Source organism: Sorex araneus, chromosome 10, assembly GCF_027595985.1.
Source record: "Sorex araneus isolate mSorAra2 chromosome 10, mSorAra2.pri, whole genome shotgun sequence".
Taxonomy (NCBI): Eukaryota; Metazoa; Chordata; class Mammalia; order Eulipotyphla; family Soricidae; genus Sorex; species Sorex araneus.
The window spans coordinates 14468471-14493429 of record NC_073311.1 but is presented as its reverse complement, the minus strand read 5'-3'; the positions used below and the strand labels follow the sequence as shown (position 1 = coordinate 14493429).

Here is a 24959-nt window from a genome sequence, read left to right as displayed (position 1 = left end):
ACTCCCTCCTCAATAAAAATTCTAAATGGCAGGACCAAGTGATAGTACAGCGGTAGGGTATGTATGTGCCTGACCTGGGTTCAATCCCTGGCATCCCATGTGGTCCCCTGAGCACTGCCAGGAGTAATCCTGAGTGCAGAGCCAGTAGTAACCCCTGAGCATTGCTGGGTATGACTGGAAAAAGGGAAAAAAAATTAAATGGCAAATATTCCCAAGTTTTGTTTCTCAAATTAATGCTACCAAATTCCTAGAATGTACTATCAACAGGAAAAAGTAGATAAAAACAAATAAAAGTCACTAGGTTGACTGAAACTCTCAATCAACACAGAACTAAGCTTTAGTTCCTAGTTCTGTCCTGAAGGATAACATTCCCTACCCCACCCCTTTATTTATTTAAAAATTTATTATTTTTATTTTATTTTATTTTTTATTTATTTTTTTTTTTTGCTTTTTGGGTCACACCCAGCGATGCTCAGTGGTTACTCCTGGCTCTGCACTCAGGAATTACCCCTGGCCATGCTCAGGGGACCATATGGGATGCTGGGATTTGAACCCGGATCGGCTGCGTGCAAGGCAAATGCCCTACCCGCTGTGCTATCTCTCCAGCCCTAAAAATTTATTATTTTTAAAACCCTTTACCTATCAAACATTCTATAAATGACAATAGTTTATACAGTTGTCCTGGCAATTTTTTTTCAAATAATTGTATAATTAAACATATAAATGATGTGATTGCAGGTTGGCGAGATACAATAGATTAAAATGCTTGCCTTGGATGCAGCTGACCTGAATTCAATTCCCTAGACCACCTGGACTCCTGAGAGAGCACTGCGAGGAGTGATCCTTGAACACAAAGCCAGGGAGAAGCCCTGAGCATAGCCAGGTGTGGCCCCCAAACACCAACAAAATAAAATTAGAATAAATTATATGACTGCAAGAGGCAGCAACAAGCTTTAAGTCAGGCAGTGCAGGAAAACTGTGCTGAGGAATTAGGACTGTTAAACAGCAAGCTGGAGGCAACAGGCTGAGGATAAGCTGGAAATGAGTAGTGTCATTCTGGTCACCCTCAGTAAAGCTCGTCAAAAATGATATTCTTGGGGCTGGAGCCATAGCACAGCGGGTAGGGCATTTGCCTTGCACACGGCAACCCGGCTTTGATTCTCAACATCCCATATGGTCCCCCAAGCACCACCAGGAGTAATTCCTGAGTGCACGAGCCACGGGTAACCCCTGAGCATCACTGGGTATGACTCAAAAAGAAAAAGAAAATTATATCCTTCTTCAACATTTTCCTTAAGGCCACAATTGCCAACCGTCAAATCTCTGTCGGGGAGGGACATCACATCACTGGTTTATCAGTTTTGCTTTGGGCACTGTATCCAGCAGGCTCAGGCTGACCAGCAGTGCTTGCGGCCCATGAGGGGTCTGGAATCGAACCCAAGGCCTATGGAATTCTCTCCAGCCTGTCATTCCTTCAAAGAACACCTCAGATTTAAAAAGAATCAACATGGGATTCAATATGAGGAAGAGAGCTTATATTGTGTAGTTGTGGGAGATGAATCATTTTGTTACCCAGCTAGCTAAACATCCTTAAAGCATCCCTTTCTTCCGATATAAGTTTTTCCTTAGTGAGGTTGTTACATTTTGAAGAAGATTCATTCAAATATTTATGAAAAGTATTTCCTATTAGCTCATGCAAACTAAATATAAAAAAACAAAAGTCACTCTTTCCTCCTGATGGTCTTGCATTAACTTAGGTAATAAAACATATTACTGGGGCTGCAGCAATAGCACAGCAGGTAGGGCAGCCTTGCATGCAGCCGACCTGGGTTCGATTCCCAGCATCCCATATGGTCCCCTGAGCACCGCTAGGGGTAATTCCTGAGTGTAGAGCCAGGAGTAACCCCTGTGCATTGCCAGATGTGACTCAAAAAGCAAAAAATAAATAAATAAATAAATATAAATAAACCCAAAAAACATATTACCGAAAATCTCCTTTAAAGGCACTGGAAATATTATTAGACAATTCAGACATTTACTAAGCTATTTTTCTGCCCCAACTTTCTAGTTCCAGGTATGAAAAGAAAGCCCCACTCTCATAAGCTGCGAAGCGCATTTGGAAATGCACTGAGTCTGGTGTGTCTCTCGCCAAAGGCGACTCAGCAATGACCCCAGAATGGCTTGTTTCTGTCCTCTGTTTAGTTTGCCACAAGGCAACATCTGTCAAAGGCAAAAAAGACAAAACAATACAAAAACAATCCAATTGCTTTCTAAAAGGCATTTTCTAGGTTGAGAAAAGAGCAGCTGTCTAAATAAGCAAAAGGCATCTGTTTTTCACTACTGACACAAAATTTGAAAAAGCAATTTGAGGATCACTTAATTGCCCCTCAAAGCAAGAAAATAAGTAATTGTATTTTAATCTGGCTTGAAAATGTGTTAGTTATATGCAAGACTCAAAATCATTCTGTCTAGCTTTACCTTTAAATTAACTATCAACTTCAATTGCTGTCATCCTAATCACCTTGCCCTAAAAAGTTCAGTAGATATCTAGTCAAATACAGAACGTGACATGTATGCATAGTTGACCTCATACCCACAGATATATTAGTACCCCAGACTATGGACTGGAGCAAGAGCACAGTGGGTAGGGCATTTGCCTTGCACATAGCCAACCCGGGTTCGATTCCTCCATTCCTCTCAGAGAGCCTGGCAGGCTATCCATGACGTATTCGATATGCCAAAAGCAGTAACAAGTCTCACAATGGAGATGTTACTGGTGCCCGCTCGAGCAAATCGATGAACAACAGGATGACAGTGCCACAGTGCTACAGTGCTATCCTAGACTATGCGCCATGGCTATCAGTTCCCTATCTCTAAACTATTTGTTTTTTAATGATACTTGAAATAATATGCAGGGGCTCACATAGGCAAGGCAAGTGCTCTACTGCTGGGTGACATCCCAGGTCCCTTTATTGTAAAGGAAGGTTGGTTCCTTCCCTTGTATGTGCGCTGAGCACAGAGTAGGCACTTTATAGAAATGACTGAGGCCAGAACTATAACACAGCAGGTAGGGTGCTTGCCTTGAATGCAATTAACCTGTGTTCAATTTCAGCACCCTGTATGGTCCCCCACACCTTCCAGGAGTGATGCCTGCATGCAGATCCAGAAGTAAGCCCTGAGCAGAGCAAGTGTGCACCCCTCAAAAAAAAAAAATTGAAACGAAAATAGTTATAAGCAACAGAATGGGCCAAATTTTTTAAAAGGCCTTCAAAAACCTTAACAAGATTAGATAATGTTTACTTAATTTGTTCTCTAAATTATTTCATTAAAATTTTAACAAAAATTTAATATGAATGCACAAAATAAAAATTATGAATACAATTGCTGCTGTAGAAAATATACCTTTATGTGCCATGGTACTCATAAAGTACCTATAAGTAATTGTTGGGTTAGAAAATATACTAAGAAAATGAGCTCAATTCAAAATTACATGTTATGAAACTTGAACATGCTTCTCGTTCTTAATTGTATTTCCACAGGCACTAAGTTATAGTCAACCCACTTGATTTCCTCAAACTGCAGTTACTCTTTGAGTTTATGATATATGTAAAATACTTGAGTCAGCTAGGACCAGAGGGACAGTATAGTGAATAAAGAAGGCACTTGTCTAGCAAGCTGCCCACCCAAATTACACCCAAGGCACCACATGTGGTCCCCCAAGTACTGCCAGAAATGATCCCTGGGGATAGAGGCAGGAATAAGCCCCCAGCACAGCTGGATGTGACCAGAAAACAAAACAAAACATAGTGTCAGGTAGCTAACTTCTAATTCAAGAGCTACCACCACACAGTTACAGGTAGAAGACAGAATTGTTTTATTTGGGGCTGAAAATGTGGGAATGCGGCATGCTCTGAAGCTGAGCACATGCTTTGCATGCAGGAGGCATGCAAGGTTCGATCCCTGCCGCCCCAAAGTCCCCGTAGCACTGGGTGTGGCCAAAAGAAAACAACAAAGAAACAGAATTATTTTTCTTTCTTTAAGAACTAGGGGCCACACTCAGCAGTGCTGAGACCACTCAGCAAAGGGGATAGAGCTCAGGGTCACAAACATATTCTCCACCATTTGATCTCCCTTGTCCTGAGAACAGAATTGAGCAACTGTTGGTGATGAGCTTAATGTAACACACACTGACACCCTTTGTGTTTACAATGTTAAAATGCAATGCTACTTCAAGACAACCTTTTACCACTTATCTCACGGACCACTCTTGACAGTGCTCAGGGAACCAAATATGGAGCCAGATATCAGTTCCCTGCCAGGCCAGGCCCTTCCTTGCTGTACTAACTGTTTGGGTCAATGTGATTCTGTATCATTCTTGGAAGATAGGTTAGTTGCTGTGAATTACATTTGAAACAGGGTAAAAGTTAAAGTTGCTTTCACAAAATTGGAAATGTACGGCTGGAGCAATAGTACAGCGGCATGTTGCTTGCCATGCATGTGGCCAACCCAAATTTGATTTCCAGCTTCCCATATGGTCCCCTGAGCACTGCCAGGGGTCATACCTGAGTGCAGAGGCAAGAGCAAGCCCTGAGCACCAAAATACCAAATGTGTATCCCCAAAAACCAAAAGTGTAGCAGTCATATATAAATTGAAATATTTATATGTAACAGATGTACGCAGTACATAATTAATGATGGTTACCTCTCAAGAGGGATGTAGGATGGTAGGGAAGAGCTAAAAAAAGAACTGTGACTCTGGTACTCTTAAGTAAAAGGCACACATCTGGAATAGGAAGACAGGGGAAGAAATTGAGGTGGGTAACAAGAAGCAGATGGGACGTAACAGGGGCCGGGAGCCAAAGGCCTTGGGTACACTGTTGAGTTAGTATACCCAAGTGCTACAGTCATTTATCCAAAACATAGTCAGAAACACTGAAAGCAGGAAACCCAACCCACAGCAACCAAACTTAAAAATGTGCCTAGTTCCAGCCCTGGCAGCAGACCTCCGCAACCCAACCGCCGGCCACACTCCAGGCTGCTCCCCACATGCTCGGGCCGAGCCTCACATATGGGTGAACATATTCCTGGACCATGGTGGCTGCTTTTGCGGCCACGCAACACATCATAAGACACTCCCTACCCATTCTCCATAATTAACACACCATATTTGATGGGGTTCAGACAGTAGGCAACACGTCATAGAGGTATATATATTTTATATATATATAGGATATATATATGCATATATACATATTTTCAGATATATATACCAAAGCTCACATCACCCAAACTTTAACATGTTAGTGATATCCTATAGAATGTCTTAATGGCTCCTGCCCAAATAGAACAATCTTCACAATTTCCTATATAGACACTTTTTTATTTTTTAAGCATTTTCAGCAGTTCTTCACAAGAGACAATACAAAATATATTCTCCGGTTGTGTTTTGGGACAGGGATTGGGGTTTGGGATGGAAACATCCCGAATTTGGTGGTGGGAAGGTGTTATGGTGGTGGGACTGGTGTTTGAATATTAAATATAATCAAATATTGTGAACTAACTTATAAAATAAATTTTTTTTAAAATGTGCCTGGTTTTTGGGGAAAGAACCTTGGAGACACTGGGGATGGGACTGGCTAGAACATAACATGCCTAAAATTTTAACTATAAATTACTTTGTAGATCAGTGTCTTACTAAAAATATTTCTTAATTTGTATTTTAAAATAATTAAAAAACTCTGCTGAACAAACGGAGTTTTGGTTTTTACTGTTCAGGCTGGAAAGATAGGTGGGGAGGGCACTTTCCTTGCCCAGCATACCATGTGACCCCCAAGCACTGCCAGGAGTGATCCCTGAGCACAGAGCCAGCAGCTTACTGACCACAGCCAGGTGTGGCCCGTTGTAGGTAGCACTGTGGTCTTGTTGTTCATCGATTTGCTCAAGTGGGCACCAGTAACGTCTCCATTGTGAGACTTGTTGTTACTGTTTTTGGCATATCGAATACGCCACGGGTAGCTTGCCAGGCTCTACCATGGGGGTGGGATACTCTCGATAGCTTGCCGGGGCTCTCCGAGAGGGACACAGGAATCAAACCTGGGTCGGCCATGTGCAAGGCAGCCACCCTACCCACTGTGCTATTGCCAAAAAAAAAAATACTAAAATAAAATCTTATCCATTTATTAAGGGAACTTCTTTCAGTAGTGCTGGGGGCCCCTAGGGCTACTGGGTGGTGCTTAGGAGGTCATACGTGCCAGGATTGAAAGGATTGAATCCAGGGCCTTTGCATGCCCGGCACATACTCCAATACACTGAACCATCTCCCTGGTCTCAAAGTTTTGATTTTTTGATAGCATGAAGTTTTGTTATGTAATTAGGAGTTATAAACTTGTTTTTATGTAACCAGCACTTTCCTTATCACTATGCTTTCCTTTTTCCCCCTTTTCTCCAGTTAAAAACCTAACCCAGAAATCCGAAGAGTACAGCAATTAAGGCACTTGCCTCACACATGGCAGACCCACGTTTGATCCCCAGCATCATATATTGTCCCCAAGCACCACCAGGAACCATCTCAGAGATGTAGAAAGTAACTCCTACGTAGCGTTAGGTGTGGCCCCAAAACAAGACAAAAAAAAACTATTCTGGGAGTTGGGAAGTAGATCTAGTGGTAGAGCACATGCCTGGCAGGTGCTGAGACTTGTGTTAGCCCAGTACTGCATCACCAAGAGTGTTCTGGGACCCTCTGAAAATGGAAACTACTGGGGGAATCCCAGGTGAATCCCACTAAAAAAAAAAAAAAAAATTTTAAGAACTTAAAAAAAAAACCCACAAAACTATTGTAAAGTTTGTATTTTGGGTTATTTTGGTTTTAGTGCCATACCCAGCAGTGCTCTTGGGTTTACTCCTGGCAGGACTTAGAGGCCATGAAATGAGCCAGGAATTGAATCCTCACTGACCGCATGCAAGCGAGCACCTTACCAATTATACTCTCTCTCTCTGGCCCCCAACTACTAATTCAAAACTTTACTAGCCAGTTTATAGAGCATCAAGCTTGTTTTACATGAAGCCAACCCCTGCCCAACTTCTGACACACAGGAATAGCTCCTGAGACCACTGGGTGTGGTTCAGTCTGTCCCCTGCTAAACAAAACCACAGCAAGCCAAGAATAATGTATTTTATCTAATTGCAGGCAGATGCATTTTAATCTCCTGATTCACATACTATTAGGGGTGATCTACTCTTTCTACAGTAAGCAGCACTGGCTTGCACCTAAATTCTATGATTCTAATAAAATGCACGTAATTAACCAGATTTCTTTGGGGAAGGTTTCATGAAAAGTCAGAGGTTATTCAAAAGGCAAAATACACCCAAAGATAAATAAAATGTTAAAGAGTCTGAACATGCTGACATAAAAGCTTCTAGACATACTGATCATAGGGAAAAAAATTGTAAAACAAATATTGTAAGGTGAAACTTATGTAAAAAATTTCAAACACACAAAATGACATCTTTCTGGGCCGGAGAGACAGTACCCAAGTGAATGTGCTCGTCTTGGAACACAGACCTGATTGAATCCCACCACTGCACACGGTTCCCCGAGCACCACCAGTGAGCACTCCTGAGCAAAGCCAAGAATCTCTGTACGCCCTTGGGTAAGGTCCAAAAGCAAAAGACTGCATACTTCTATAGGTGTGTAAATATGTGTGTGTTATGTATCAAAATGATAATTTAAGAGTAAATACTAGAGAGCAATAGTTACCAATGGGAGGTAGGCACAGTATCCACAAGAAACTTCACAGAAACTACATTCAAAAAATATCCCTCCTCCCACTATATCCTTATTAAATGAAAAATTAATTTTACATTTCAAATAAGTACTATGTCTGATGGTTTCTTTAAAATAGGCTAAAAGTGAAGTTTAGGAAATACTAGCATTGCCCCCCCCCTTTTTTTTTTTGCTTTTTGGGTCACACCCAGCGATGCACAGGGGTTACTCCTGGCTCATGCACTCAGGAATTACTCCTGGCAGTGCTCGGGGGACCATATGGGATGCCGGGGATTGAACCCAGGTCGGCCGCGTGCAAGGCAAACGCCCTACCCGCTGTGCTATCGCTCCGGCCCCTAGCATTGCCCCTTTTGGCAGGAAAACATATCCAGCAATGCTAGCTCCCAGGAGGGTGGCAAGGACTGAATTCTGGTCAACCTTGTGCACTAGCCCTTTGAACTATACCCAGCCTGATTTTTTCTTTTCTAGGTTTTTTGGTCACACCAATGGTGCTATGGGGACCATGTGGTGCCCGGGACTGAACCCACAGGCAGAGGGTGTGCTCCAGCCGATTATGTCTCTAGCCCCAAGTTGTCCATGTGTTAGTATTATCCTATTTCTACTAAGCCTTGCCTTACATTACACAAATTCAAATCTGGGGAAGTCTTATTAGCTTCTTTTCCTGAGTATTTGATAATGCACTGATGATATGGTTGCCAAGAAATATCAAAATAAAAGTGAGAACTAATATCATGGGAAAAATAATTATTTTGATAGGCAGGTCCATCTTTTCTCTTTAATGTGGTACATTTTGAATTACACGCAGGTTTCTGTTGCTTCTTAAAAGGAAGATCCTTCCTGGGTGTGCGTGTAACTTTCACTTGCCAGCTGCATTTACCTACTCCAGAGAAAATGCTGCAATAGAAAGGTTACTACTATTCACATTCCGCTTCTAAAAGATGATATAAAACCTGGCTTGTACAGGCAGTGCTAATGGTCAAGCATTTTTGCTTGAAACCCTGAAACATCTAGAGCATTTGTAATTTTTTAATTTATGGTTATTCTAAAAATCTTTTTTTTTTTTTTTTGGCTTTTTGGGTCACACCTGGCGATGCATAGGGGTTGTTACTCCTGGTTCTGCACTCAGGAATTACCCCTGACGGTGCTCAGGGGACCATATGGGATGCTGGGAATCGAACCCAGGTCGACCACGTGCAAGGCAAATGCCCTACCCGCTGTGCTATCGCTCCAGCCCCTAAAAATCTTATATTAAGGAAAATTTGCTCAGAATTGTGATTAACGTGTTCTTTGGAAAGGAAGTCTGCCAAAGCCCTACATCTGTGAAGGATAAATTCTGACTAAAAATTACAGATGAATGTATATCACAATCAATACTTATTATGAAATCAAGCAAATATGTATGTTCAATGAATCCCAGTTTAGTAATAATGCACTTTGTGTTTTAGGTAACGTATTTTGCAATTCAAAAAAGAATACTTAAGGATCTAGTCAGCCTCTGTATTTTTAATATTGTAGGGCTCCTGCTGCTCACTATATTCTTTACTCTGTCTCAAAAATCTTAAAATTGTCACAAAATAAGTATTCGCTTAGTTATATTTTACCTATAAAAAAATTATGAGGCCCAATGCAGGTTTCAAGAGACTAGAATTGTGCTCAGTGGTGGAGCGCATGCCTTTCATGTATGAAGTGCAGCACACCTCACACCCAAACACTTTCAACTTTAACGGCAGACTAAACCATTTCAAGTGATAACTGGAAGAGTAAACCCAAATTCTCTGGAGAGAAGATCAATGACCAATACTCCAGATACCATTTATAGGTAATTTTCAAATTATATTATTAAAATAAATAATATTACAATTCATTATATAAATGTTTTAATATTTGGCACAATGCATTGTTTGACTTATATAGAAACTATTTGATAAAGGTCATGTATATTTTTCAAAATGATTCTAAAAAACTGTGAAGTAGGAAATTTTATTTACTCCTCACTGCCTTTTACTCCAAATTTTAATTTTTCTTACTGAAAAAAATCTAAAAATGGAGTGTCATTTTTTTAATGTTAAATAAAAAGTAAACACTAATAACATGACTAAAATTTTTTAAAGATTTAAATTTACCTGCTATAGAGAATAGTTTAGCATATTTTCAAGAGGTACCCCAGAACAAAACAAATTCGAACACTCATATCTTATACAATAATGATATAAGGCTTTCTGTTACCCCCAAAACTGTTGCAATTTACATGTAAAACAATGATTTTACTCCTTGAACACAAAGCAAAATAATTAAAATACCCATCACCATTATACAATGACTGCATATAATTAACATAATCAACTTTTTAAATGACTATCTTAAATCCATTTTTAATTATATACACTAAGTGTATATACGTTTACTGGTTGAAAATACTGGTTCTACTTACTGACCTATCTACTTACTACATTTAACCGTAAACACAGCTTGTGTCTTCTTCCTAATAGCACAATTTTAAGGACAGGAATACAAAAATTTATTAAAGAGGTGAAGAAAGCCATCAGAAAAATTTCTTCAACTTTAGTTTACCATCTCTTTATCTTTCCTTTGTCTACATATCACAACAGATCACTTCTCATTACCCTTACATCCAATTCCTATCTAAATTTACCAGCTGACCTTTAGAGTAAGAATAGGTATGTTATCACACTGAGTCTAACTGAATTGAGCCTAAATTATTGGTTAAAAATAAAATGCTGGGCCAGAGATAGTATAGCAAGTAAGGGGCTTGCCTTGCATGTGGCCAACCTGGGTTCAGTCCCCAGTACCAAATATTGCCTTCTGAGCACTGTCAGGAGTGATTCCTGAGCACAGAGCCAGAGTAAGCCTTGAGCATAGCCAGGTATGGCCCAAGCTTGCCATACCCTCCCAAAAGAATGTTACAGTTAAGAAAGATAAAGAAACCAAGGTAGAATAAGGAAAAATTAAAATGGAGAGGTTGTACCCCACCAACATTTGGCATCTCTGGAGCAGAGATTCTAACTGACTTTCTACATAACTTGAGAACACGGGTCTCCAACTATCAGACTCCATGACTTTATTTTTTGGAATAAAGTTCACTTTCTTCTCTAACTTGTTCAAAATATACAAAATACTCCAATGGAGAGTTTACTTTCCACCTACAACCATAGAAATGGCAAGGCTTCTCTTGACCCCTTCAGAAAGAGCAGAAAGAAGCACTTTTTCCTGGATTAAATTGCCCTTGCCTCCCCTTAAAAACCTCAAACAAATTCAAACTCTGCAGGAAACTTCACTGGAAAAGACAACAGAGAACGGTCATGTTATAAAATGACAATTTCAGCTTATCTTTTGGACTCTTCCCAACCCACACTCCCAACCCACAACACATAAAGGTCAGTGTGTTGAGTCTCATAAAAACAATGGAAGAAGCTATTACAAGGGCTCACAGAACATTCAAAACTAAGTTCAAATTCCAACACCAGGGCCAGAGAGCCAGTCCAAAAGACTGCATTCATGCGCTGCTAACTGGAGTCCCAGTTCAATCCCCCGTATCACATGGTGCCCTAGGACTGCCAGGAGCAACTTCCATGAACAAAGCCAAGTGAGCCCTCCTATGCCTCAAATAAAATCTAACATGATATCAAGGTGTCAATTCACTGCATTTTTTTAGTCAGCTTGGGAAAGTTTAAGCTACCACTGATTTCAAATCTGGCAAGAGACTGGGGAGTTAACCTACAGGGTTGGGGGGCATTTTCTGTGTGCAGAAGACCCAGGTTCACTGAGCTAGGAAAAGCCTCCTGGCACCAACGACCATGGTCATGGCCCCAGAAAAAGGATTACTACTTTAGTTCCACAATCCTCTATATTTTCAAACTGTTTGTGCTAATAGTTTTATTGAATACTAATGCTTGTTATAAGAAGTAAATCCAGGTACCATTTGATTTTATCTTAGACATAACATTTACTAGACTTCCAAGCATGACAGAAATGGAAAAATATATATATTAGAACAAGAATTAGGTTAATTTCCACAACTTGTATTCCTTCTGTGAGCAATGCCTGATTCTATTAAAATGAACAGTTGAAGTCATTCTATATTTCAGGGGGTGTGGTAGGGGACATTTTTTTTTTACAACCCTAATGAGAGACTAATTTACAAAGAATACAAGAATATAATTTTATAGTAAGTCTTTCCAGTGTTCACTATAACTCCATTACATGAAATGTTTCCCTTCACAGAAAGCCAAAAGGATAGCCTTTGAAACAAAACAGAACTTTCTGTGTTCATCTCTGGAAAGCAATGAACAAATACAATTTATTCACAAAAGATTGAAAAGTGCTATCTCAGAAACATGAACTACCAACATGATACATGAAAGAATGTTGGTGAGTGGCTACCATGAGGGACTCCCCTGTGTTTCATCTCATACCAGTGGGCCATGAAAAGTGTAAGAAAAAAAAAATAACCATTGCAGAAGTGAAACCCAGCATGCTCCACTCAAATACACCTATGGTAACCGCTCTAAAGCAAACTCAGCAGAACTTATCTCTTTTATCCAAAAACAAACAAAACAAATAAACACCAAAGGCAATGCTGCTGTTCATCGGCTGGACTTACAAAGGCAAAAAAAGTGACAACAGCAAAAATTCAAGTAATGTATATGTGAAAATTTAAACACACCACTTTCAAGTTAAGACAAAAGTGAAGGGGAGCTATGATCTTTATATCAGAGTCAAAAGCTTCAGCATTATCACCAAATGTTAATTCACTTTATAGTCATCAAACTATTGTATATATTTTTGCACCTTGCGCTTGTAAAAGCAGATAAAATATTTAATGCAGAATTTACAATATATTTTACCAGCTCAGCATACAGGATGTATATAGATTATATCAAAGTAGTAGATAGTGGGGTCTGTGCAAACCCTGCAAAAATAGTACTTCAGGTATCTGCTAATTAAAAAACAAAAACAAAAAACAGAAACAGGTTGCTGTTTAGAAGTGATACAATTAAAACTACCACAAAATACAAAGGGCTGAAAAAATGTATACCATTCCAACAACATATATAAGTTATTAAATAAAGATTTGATTTAAAAGAATATAAATGAAGCCTTTAAGTAGGTCTTTTCTACATGCATATTATTCCTTATTAAAGAAAAAATATGTAAAAAGGCCATTGGTAATTGCTTTGTTAACATTTGTAGAAAATGCCAATTCTCTGGTCACAAACTCCACTAAGTTTAGCACTTAAGGTCTCCGCAGTGTTATAAACGTAATTTAAAATACTGTTAATTCTATAATTCCATTGGTAAAATAATGTGACTTGGAGTATGGCAGTCTTCATGTTGAGGGCAATGATCCACAGTTCATTTTCATTCTTCGGTGTGAATAGTTATCCGGAAGAACAGCACCCTCCGCCAGCACTCTGGGCCTGAGGCTCATCATCGATGATCTGCACCCCTCGCCTCGCAGTTCCTGGGGGACTGGAACCATTGCCTTTTGCCCTCTCATCCACTTGTGCTGTTTCTATCATTCCTAAAAAGGGAGGAGTGGGGGGAGATACAGATCAAGATCACAATCCTCGAGGGTTTTTTTTCCTATAATTTTAGCATACCACCATGAAAGTCATTTCTTTTTATGTATTCTTTTTAAAAAAATGTATTTTAACGAATCACCATGAGATACAGTTACAGACTTACAAACTTTTGTGATTATGTTTCAGTCATACAATGATCGTGTGTGTGCGCGCGTGTACAAGCACTCTCTTTATTTTTGTCATTATGTGTCAAGATTATTCAACATAGAAAAATAAATCTTTCGGGGGCTAGAGAAACAGTACAGTAGGTAAAGCGCTTGCACTGCCAACCCAGTACCAACATAAGTGATCCTGAATCCTGAATACACAGCCAAGAATAAGTCTTGAGCCTGCCAAATGTGGACGGAAGGAAGGGAGGGAGGAAAGGAGGGAGGGAGAGAGAGAGGGGAGAGAGGGAAAGAAAGAGAGAGAGGAGAAAGAAAAAGAAAGGGAAGGAAGGAAGGAAGGAAGGAAGGAAGGAAGGAAGGAAGGAAGGAAGGAAGGAAGGAAGGAAGGAAGGAAGGAATCATTGCAGGAAATAGTACAGACAGGAGCTGAAGGCTTAATAAATAGTCCAGTGAGTAGGGTATTTGCCTTGCATGCAGCCAACCTGAGTTTAATTCCCAGAACCCCATACGGTCCCGAGTCGGCCAAGAGTGAGCCCTTAGGGGCTGGAGCAACAGTACAGCAGGTAGGGCATTTGCCTTGCACTCACCTACCTAGACTAATTCCCAGTACCGTATATGATCCCTGGAGCCTGTCAGGACTGATTTCTGATCGTGAGCGCAGAGCCAGGAGTAAGCCCTAAGGGACCAATGGGTGTGGATTCAAAAGCAAACAAACCAAAAAAAGAGCACAGAACCAAGAGTAAACCCTGAGTAGAGCTGGGAGTGGCTCAAAACCAACCACCAACAACAACAATAAAAAACACTTATATTTATTTGACTTATTCTTCCTTGAACAACTATCTTGCTTATCTCCATGTTTCTTTCTCTGCTTATTTTCACTCTGGAGAAACCTATGCTTTCTTGAATACATATTTCTTCCGCTTTCTCTTCTGTCACATATTTCTAAGCAAGTTTCACTCAATAAAAACTAACTTACCTTAGGGCCGGAGTGATAGCACAGCGGGTAGGGCATTTGCCTTGCAAACAGCCAACCTGGGTTCAATCCCCGGCATCCCATATGGTCCCCCAAGCACTGCCAGGAATAATTCCTGAGTGCAAAGCCAGGAGTAACCCCTGAGCATTGCTGGGTGTGACCCAAAAAGCAAAAAAAAAAAACTACCTTACCTCATGAAGAAAGGAAGAAAGGAGTACAGGAGCTGTACACTTATTTGTAGTGTCACATATGTATGACAGGAGCTCAACTGAGCCACACTGTTGCCCCTTAAACTGATGATCTGGATACAGCATATGTATAAATTAAAAAATAATTACAGACCCCCCAAATGTAAAATTCAAAACATGAAATGTTTTCTTACATATAAGGATATTTTTGAAGGAGAAAATTTTTATGACTGTGTCAAACAAAAATTTCTTATATGAAACAGAATGTCCTGGAGCTGGGAAGATGGTACAGTGGGTAAAACACTTACCATAAAGAAGGCCAACCTGGGTTCAATCTTTGACACCCCATATGATCCCGAGCACTGTAAGGAGTAATCCCTCAGCACAGAGCCAGGAGTAAGACCTGAGCACTGCTGGGTGTGGCAAAAAAACAAGAAGAAAATAAAACCAAAAATGGTGTCCTAAAGAAAAACTGAAGAAAAAAAAACTGAAAAAGACAAGACACAGACTAAGAGTGAATATTTACAAGATCATAACCAAAAAGTTAAGGGAAAGACAACGTCCACACTAGAGAACAGCTCAATGAGCTGGACCGCAAGCTTTGCAAGCGGGAGTCCCAGGTTCAGCCCCAAGTATGAGCAAAGAACTGGGATTAGCCTGAGTACCAAAGAGTATAGAAAGGGAGGGAGAAGGAAAAGGGAAAAAGGAAGAAGGTCCTTAAAACAGACCAAGGATGCTCCCAGCAGGACCCCACAGCTCAGACAAGCCTTATCCAGAAACAAATTTGTTGGAAAACACAGGGTTTTGTGACTGAAATCTACAGCTTTCACAGGGATGGACTACCTCCCATCTCCCTGTACTTCCGGAAGTCCAACAGTCACACACAAGCCCAAAGTCACCAGTCAGTTAGGAATTTAACTCCAGCTGTATCACCCCATTTAAATTTTGGACATCCTGAAGCAGACAGCTGGAATTTTGGCCACACAACATCTCAAACTCTGGAACAGTGATAAACCAGGAGTAGTACAACAGACTGGATAGAATGTAATGTAGAAGGCAACCAACCACAATTAACAAAATATAAACATACAGGGCTTAACCTGTAACAACATATTAGTAATCTCTTAGACAAGGGCTTAAGGGCTCCATGGTGAGATGCAACAATCTTCACAAACTTTCTCCTAAGGAAACATTTTTTGATCATTTCTTCAGCCAATTATTTATAACAAGCAATGTAAAATAAATTATTGAGGGCTTGTTATGGGGCAGGCTCAAGGGAGGCCTGGGAAAATTGGAAATAATAGTGGTGGAAAGCTGCAATGGTATTTGGATTAGTGTTGGAACATTGAATGCCTGCAACTAAACTAAATTTTTTTTTTTTTTTTTGCTTTTTGGGTCACACCCAGCGATGCTCAGGGGTTACTCCTGGCTTTACACTCAGGAATTACTCCTGGCAGTGCTTGGGGGACCATATGGGATGCCGGGGATCGAACCCGGGTCGGCCGCGTGCAAGGCAAACACCCTACCCGCTGTGCTATCGCTCCGGCCCCTAAACTAAAATTATTAATAAAAGTTTAAAACTAAAAAGTAAAAACAACAACAACAGAACAAGGGTTCTTAAACTTGGTTCCAGAAAATACTCTTGAGCACTGATTCTTAAATTGAGGGGTGCAGGTTAATCAAACTGAGATGAATTCATAAAGTATTACAAACTCTAGTTTTTTTCTTCAATCTTTTGATATTTCTATTTTTGATCTTTTACATACACAAAATATATTTCTAGCATATCTTCTATAGCTCCTCTCTTAGGGGGTGGGGGAGTACACCTGGCAGTGCTTAGGAGCTATTCCTGGCTCAGTGCTTAGGAGACCACACAGTGAGGGAGATCAAACTCTAGCCTCTAATACACAAACACGAACTCAGACCTTTCAATTATCTTTCCAGTCAATGTGTTGCATAATTTTTAAAGAAACATGGAAACCACTCAATATTTTAAATAAAACTATGGGACTGCATTTTTAAAAGGTCAGCAAGTGATTAATATGTATAGTAACAGTGCAATATATCGTATCAGTGTGATACACCTTATCAACACGAGAAAAAAAATAATCGTATGATCATATCAGTAGATACAAAGAAAGCATTCGACAAAATCCAGTACCCATTCATAGTAAAAACTCTTAGTAAGATGGGAACTGAAGGAACTTTTCTCAATAGTCAAAACCATTTACCACCAGCCTACAGTAAGCATTATACTCAAAGGGAAAAAATAAAAGCTTTCCACCATAACCAAGCAAAAGACAAGGTTCCCCGCTCTAACCACTTTTATTCAATATGGTACTATAAGTACTTGCCATAGCAACTAGGCAAGAAAATGCATTTAGAGAGAAAAGAAAGAAGCTCTCCTATTTGCAGATGAAATAATATAGTTAGAAAACCCTAAAGACTCTATAAAAAAGCTCCTAGAAAAAGAGGGACAACACAGAATGACTGCACTTATTTGAGTTATACAGAAGCAGAATAGGAAAATAATACTCAAAGACAAGAAAAACAAAGGCCAGCAGTACTAGTCCTTAAAAGAAGGCTTGCCAAAATGTGGGGAGGGAGATTTGGTCAAAGAAGAGATCATTGTGACAAAGACAGTGGTAAGTGATCTCTCTGGACAAGAACTGGGTGCTAAAAGCTGGATCAACAGTACAGTGGGTAGGGTGTTTGCTTTGCACATAGTAGACCTGGGTTTGATCCCTGGCATGCCATATGGTCTCTCCAAATACTGCCAGGAATAATTCCTGAGTGCAGAATCAGGAGTAATCCCTGAGCACCACCAGGTCTCAGGTATGCATAATACCCTTTCAGTAATAGTACTGCAAACCACATACTTAAAAGGGAAAAAAAAAAAAGTGTCTGCCAGAGACAGGCTGGGGTGCAGGAAAAAACTGGGGACTGTGGTATATAGAAGTGGACACTGGGGAAGGGATGGGTACATGAACATTAAACGACTGAACTCATTCATGAACAACTTTATATCTCATGGTGATTCAATAAATTTTTTAAAAATATTATCAGAATTTTTTAAAGAACCATTTGTAATTGAATATACTAAGTCTGAATATACATACTTTTACAAAGGTCAAGAAAGAGTTCCTCGATTCCTTTGTTCTGTTTGGCGGAAGTATGATAATGTTTTGCGCCCACAGATTCTGCATACCTTTAAAAAAAAAAAGCAACAATGATTGAGGCAAATAAAGTTTTTCATGATTACTATTTGAATTATCTTAGAGGCTTGACTTCAGTGACTTAATACTAAAACCAGGTTTAATGAAATTCAGATTATACAGTCACTTAACATTCTATATATTTAACCTAATTTTTTTCCCTTTTTGGTGGGGGAGGCACCTGGTAGTGTTAAGGGGTTATTCCCAGTGGCATTGGGAGAATCATGTGGTGCCAGGGATAGAACTCAGGCCTCCCACATGCAAAGCACGTGCTTCAGTCTTACTATCCCCATGGTCCTGAATCCAATTTTAAACAGAACCATAAATACAACAAGATTTGGCATTTTTAAAATTAATTTGGAAACCATACATTTTAAAGTTGCCTGTAATTTACTAATCACGATAGTTTTCTGTTGTATCACTCAGTTTCTAGTAAAAACAAACAGTGCAAAGCAGAAAACTTTTATGGGAAGTGACTGGGAGGGTTAACACTTACGATTCTGCTTCTTGAGTGGAAACATGTCTCTCTTTTTCCAAATCTATTTTATTACCTAATTTGAAAAAACAAAAGTTAACCTTTAATACTTATTCATTTTATAACGAATATATGCCAATTTAAATATATAACTGCCAGTTTAATCACCATTAGAATATACAAACCACTATCAGACACAAAATGTCCTGAAACTAACCCCGATAGGAGGATTGGTTTTGACTTTCAAGATGAATGTCTCAACCCATCTGAAATAGCTCAATGGCATCTCTCAAGAAGCTTGAGTCACTTTTAGAGAAAATCACTTTTCCAAGGAGATGGGTAATATTCTTTTCTTGAACACTTTTAAACTCTTATCGATAAACTTTAAACTCTTAGCTAGGAGTAAAGTGTCTCCAATCAATTTAATCATTAAGCAAGGTTACCTAAAACCACTGTAAACCACTGTCATCCCGTTGCTCATCTATTTGCTCAAGCGGGAACCAGTAACGTCTCTCATTGTGAGACTTATTGTTACTGTTTTTGTCATATCCAATACACCACAGGTAGTTTGCCAGGCTCTGCCATGTGGGCGCGATACTCCCGGTAGCTTGACGGGCTCTCCGAGAGGGGAATCGAACCCGAGTCGGCCACGTGAAAGGCAATCACCCCTACCACTGTGCTATCGCTCCAGCCCACGGTTACCTTATCATCCAAAAAATATATTAGGCTACCTACTTGGATCCTAGGAGTATCTTTATTTCCTAGTTAATAAAAACTTGTCTTAAATAATTGTATTTCTTCAGTTTTTTGAGAGGAGGAAGGGCAGTTGGAACCATACCCAGAGGTTCTGGGGCTACTCCTCACTATGTGCTCTAGGGTCACTCAGAGTAGTGTTCAAGAGACTATGAAGCGTGTGGGATCAAACCAAAGTTAGCTGCATGCAAGGCAACCCCTGTACTGTATCTCCAGCCTAAACAAAATAAATTTTAAATGTATGGCTTTATAAGCCCTTTGCCACCACAGGAGGGGAAACTGTTTCTTCAATACACAAGATGATTTATTTATTTATTTGTTTGTTTGTTTTTGGGCCACACCCAGCAACGTGCAGGTGTTACTCCAGGCTCATGCACTCACGAATTACCCCTGGCGGTGCTCAGGGCACCATATGGGATGCTGGGAATCAAACCTGGGTCAGCTTCATGCAAGGCAAATGTAGGACACAGTGTGCTATCTCTCCAGCAACAACACAAGAAGATTTAACGTGCACATCATGCAGCTTTAAAATTACTGAAATAAGTTTAGCACTCTTCAACAATGAAACCAAACTTAGATTATGCTAAAACACCACCAAAGTGAAGAAACTGCAAGTGCAATTTTTAAAAAATGCAGGACAGGGGCTGAAGCGATAGCACAGCGGGTAGGGCATTTGCCTTGCATGTGGCCAACCGGGGTTTGATTCCCAGCATCCCATATGGTACCCTGAGCACCGCCAGGGTAATTCCTGAGTGCAGAGCCAGGAATAACCCCTATGCATTGCCAGGTGTGACCCAAAATGGAAAAAAAAAATGCAGGACAGAGAATAAGTTGTTTTGTTTCAATAGAGAATACTAAAGGTAACGGAAAGAGCTGACAAGAATGGGAAAAAATGTCAAGGGAGAACACATCAAAGGAATGTTTTTATTTTTTCTCATAGCCTATAAAAAAGAAAAAGGAAATCTTGCAAATAAGGTCATTTCTCTCCACCCCTCCCACTCCTCCCAGACCCGTAAGAGTCTAGAATACAATCTCAATGAACTTAAAAATAGGCATCCAAAAAAGAAAAGAAAAAAGATGTAATGCTTAAAACTGAGACAAGGAAGCCCAGATTTTTGCATATGGAGACCTTCCAATAATCTGAGTACCTAACCGCTAGCAGTTGCAAGACCCTATCTGCCACCATAGTCTAAGGCGGAGAGAAGCCATATTAAAATTCAGTGAAGTGAATGACTATCAGCAAATTCTGTAAAGAATACTTCCAACAGCAATCTATCTACCTCAACAAGAATTTTGTTATTTTTTTCCCTATACCTGTTTACAATTTTTAATTTGCTCAATAAATAATTCAGCCAATAATCCAACAGTCGCCAGAGGAAAAACAAGTTAAAAAGAAAGCAAAAAGCACCACCTAGTGGCATGTGGCTCCAACAAACATGCACAAGACTGCCAGTTTAAAGGCGTAAAGTAAGATGGTCTCTTGGATAGCAAGAAGTCTTTTTCCCAATTAAATAAACCCTATCAGTTATTCTTTGAAAACCTCCCTTTTTGGTCTTTCATATTCCACAAATCATCAAGATCTTTTTTTAAAAAAGAAAATTACAGGGAATGTAGACAATTACTGCTTCGAATGGATTTGGAAAAAAATTATTTAAACAATGCTCTATTATGTTATTAACATTTTTTAATTGCTATTATCTGTTTGGGGGCCACACTTGGTACTTGGTTCTGGCAGTGCTGGGGATCAATCAATCCCAGGCCTCTAGCATGCAAAGCATGCACTCAGCTTGCTGAGCTATGTGTCTGACTTAATCTTAAAACAAATTTTAATAGAATCCATTATCATTAAAATAGCTCAGCATTTGTAATAATGTATTAAATATTGAAGGCATTAAATATTACTACCACAAATGTAAGAGGGAGATTATCAGAGGCAATTGTAAAGGAAGAAAAGTAAACGTGCTAAGAATAGCAAAAACTTCTTTAAAAGTACGTATTTGAGAGGCCAGAGATAATATGAGGGCATTTGTCTTGCATATGCCAACCAAGGTTTGATCTCCAGTGCTTCATTGTTCCCTAAGGCCACCAGGAGTGATCCTTGAGCAAAATCAGGATTTAGCACAAGTATGGGGGCTGGAGAGATAGCACAGCGGGTAGGGCATTTGCCTTGCACGCGGCCGACCCAGGTTCTAATCCCAGCATCCCATATGGTCCCCTGAGCACCGCCAGGAGTAATTCCTGAGTGCAGAGCCAGGAGTAACCCCTGAGCATCGCTGGGTGTGACCCAAAAAAAAAAAAAAAGAACAAAAGCACAAGTATGGCCCAAAACAAAACAAAAAGTTTTTTTTTTTTTAAATATAGGTAGGGCTGGAGGATAGTACAGCGGGTAGGGCATTTGCCTTGTACTCGGCCAACCCGGGTTCGATTCCTAGCACCCCTTATGGTCTCCTGAGCACCGACAGGGGTAATTCCTGAGTGTAGAGCCAGAAGTGATCCCTGAGCACCGCTGGGTGTGACCCAAAAAGCAAACAAATAAAATAAAATAAAATAAATAATATAGGTTTGAGAGCCTGAGGGAGAGTGCAAGGCTTGCCTTACATGCAGCTAACCCAGAGTGATCCATGGCACCCAAGAACATAAGCATTCCTTTCATGTCTTTGAGTTAAAAACATGAAAGGAAGAAATCTACTGCCAAAGGTAGTAGAACATATGGTGTGTGGCCTACAGGAAAGAATTTTCAAATGTATTTGTTTGGGGGGGGGGTGGTTGGGCCACACCTGGCTGAGTTCAGGGCTTCCCCCTGGCTTTATGCTCAGGGCTCACTCCTTGTGGTACTTGGGAACGATATGGTGTGTCAGGATAGAACCTGGGTTAGGTGCCTCCCTGCTGTGCTATCTCCACAGCCCTGAAAGAGCTTTTAAATATGATGAAACTTAGGTCCTGGCTTACTTTATGACTATATAATTTTAGACAAATTAACCTTTCTTTCAGACTCACTGCATACAAATATGTAGGTAATTCACCTTGCAGATTTGAGGTGAAAATATTTAAATTGGCCTAGCTTATAATACATGTCCAGAAAGAGAAAACTGATAAATAGTACTGATTAGGGTTGCTCTTCAAGCCCCTGTTCTCCCTTGAGTACGGATATCGCATGCCTGTCTGCTTCTTTGCTTCTCTAATTTCACTAGGGAGAAGTCTGTGTTCTCTCCCGAACATACACTTCTTTCTCTCCCCACACTTCTTTCAGTGAAGTTTCAATGAAAGTTATCTCGCTTCACCAAAACAGAAAACAAAGCAAAACAAAAAAATGTACTGATTAATATGTCAGTCATGACAGCAAATAATCAGATTTAAAAAAATCAAAAACTGTTTGAAGGAATTAAAGCCATTAAAGATAACACACTTTCTATGATCATAATGCTGGCTTTATCAAGCAAATTTGCTAATCCAACATTTTACTCTATATCCCTGCCTCCCTCCTTAGTTCTGCTTGCTTTCCTGCTATCAAATCACTATTCTTATCCCTACATAGTACCTGGAATATATAATAATAGATTTTTTTTCTCTCTTTTTACAAAATGAACTTTGAGCAAACAAGAATCAGACCCTACTTTACTTATTCACAACATCCTTACTAAAATCTGGTACAATAATAAGCACTATAGAGTGTGAATTGAGGATGAGGAAGTAGCTGACAGCAGACCTGTATTAAACGAGGTTTACCTCTAAAAGAGCTATGAGTTTGGGGTACCATCAAACTCTAAATTTACCATCTCTAAATCCATTTATTCATGTATAAAATGAAAATGGCAACGAAGCCTCCTATAATGGAGACAAGAAATTTAAATAAAATAATATGTAGTTCTTAGAAAAGAAACTGGCACTCAGTGAAAACCATTATTAATAATAAATAATAGTTTGACATACAAAACGTAAAATTAAAAAAAAAACAGACTAGAGGCAAAATACTATTAAGCAGCAACAGCCAAAAGTGCCAAACAATGGACTAAATGGAACTGAAAGAGGAGTGGAGAATAGAGGGAAAAGTCTTTGCCAGTGAAATTTGATTCCTTATTACTGCTAAGTATCACCAGTGACTTAGATAAGGAAGTAGAAGTTTCAGTACCTAACTTAAACACGAAAAATCTAGTAGACTTTGTATCAAAGATTCAGAAACATGTGATGACATGAAATTCTAACATTCAGGGTTAAATAAAACTAATTACGTAAGAAAGATGGGGAGGGGCTGGAGCAATGGCACAGCAGGTAGGGCATTTGCCTTGGACGCGGCCAACCCGGGTTCGATTCCCAGCATCCCATATGGTCCCCTGAGCACCGCCAGGAATAATTCCTGAGTGCATGAGGCAGGAGTAACCCCTGTGCATCGCCAGGTGTGATGCCAAAAAAAAAAAAAAAGAAAGATGGGGAAAACCTGGGGCTCGAGCAATAGCACAGTGGGTAGGGCGTTTGCCTTGATAATGCTGACCCGGATTCAATTTCCAGCATCCCATATGGTCCCCTGAGCACTTCGAAGAGTAATTCCTGAGTGCATGAGCCAGGAGTTACCCTTGTGCATCGCTGGGTATGGCCCAAAAAGCAATAAAGAAAATAGTAATAATAATAATAATAATCAGAATGATGTCAATTCAAATATTATCTCTGACAAATGCCTATTTGGACAAACTAAATATCTCCACTAATATATTTTTCTGTAACTTTCAAAGAAGTATATTAAATTATATACAAGTTATTAAGTATCTCCACAAGAGCGTATATGTCTCCTATGACGGTTTCACAGGGTTAGTAAGACTGTATGAGATAGGGGCTGGAGCGATAGTACAGCGGGTAGGGCATTTGCCTTGCATGAGGCCGACCCAAGATCAAAAAGGGAGCGGGGAGGGAGGAAGAAAGGGAGGGAGGGAGGGAGGGAGGGAGGAGGAAGGAAGGAAGGAAGGAAGGAAGGAAGGAAGGAAGGAAGGAAGGAAGGAAGGAAGGAAGGAAGGAAGGAAGGAAGGAAGGAAGGAAGGAAGGAAGGAAGGAAGGAAGGAAGGAAGGAAGGAAGGAAGGAAGGAAATATGCTGACCTGGGTTCAACCCCTGGTACCTAAGTAAACCCTGAGCAGAACTGGGTCTGGCACTAAAACAAGAAAAAGGGGAAGAGAGGAGAGGAAATAAGGGGAAGGAAGAGAGGGGAGGAGTACCCCCATAGATTCTACTTCTATAAAGGTCTCATCAAGTTATCTGAATTGTACAAAATAATTAATATCTATTGAGCACACTTCAGTGTCTGGCATACTTTATTGCCCAACAACTAGTGTAAATAAAAGAGGATTAAAGAAGAGGAGAGAGGTGCACCCTAGAAATTAAATTTGACCTAGACTTAAAAATTTGTCTAATGGGGCTAGAGAGATAGATAAAGAGTTAAAGTGCTTGCATCTCACTGAGTACCTGTCCCCAAGCACAGCCAGGGGTCACTCCTGAGCAAAGCCAGAAAGAACCCCTGAGTGTGGTCCCCCTGGATCCCTGTCAAATGTACAGGGTAAGAACACTAGCTTAAGTTATTGGCTTTTTCTTTTTAAAATTATTTTCTTTCCCTTTTTTCTTGTGCAAGGAATAAAGCCCAGAGTCTTACACATGCAGGGCAAGTTCTCTACCACAAGCTGCAATTAGCCTCTGGTTTTTCCAAACGAAGCCACACCCAGCATACTCAGAGCATTATCTGGCAACGCTGGGTATTGAGGTATGCTGCAATACAAGGGGAATCTCACATGCTAAGCATGTGGTCTACCACTCCGTAGAGCCGGTCAGGACAGATCTTAATTTCATTTTAAAATGATGAGCTGAGTCCTATAACAAGTTC

At 40.0% G+C, this 24959-nt stretch overlaps 1 protein-coding gene across 1 annotated transcript in view; it reads right to left on the bottom strand.

The window, feature by feature from the left end:
- Positions 1 to 8828: 8828 nt before the first annotated feature.
- Positions 8829 to 24959, bottom strand: part of RAB21 (RAB21, member RAS oncogene family) — a 38562-nt gene continuing 22431 nt past the window's right edge. The window contains exons 5-7 of the mRNA XM_055118144.1: positions 18366 to 18420; positions 17774 to 17862; positions 8829 to 13325 (exon numbers count right to left, since the gene is read on the bottom strand). Coding sequence (XP_054974119.1) covers positions 13183 to 13325; positions 17774 to 17862; positions 18366 to 18420 — 287 coding nt within the window. The 3' untranslated portion in view covers positions 8829 to 13182. The remainder of the gene's footprint in view (positions 13326 to 17773; positions 17863 to 18365; positions 18421 to 24959) is intronic.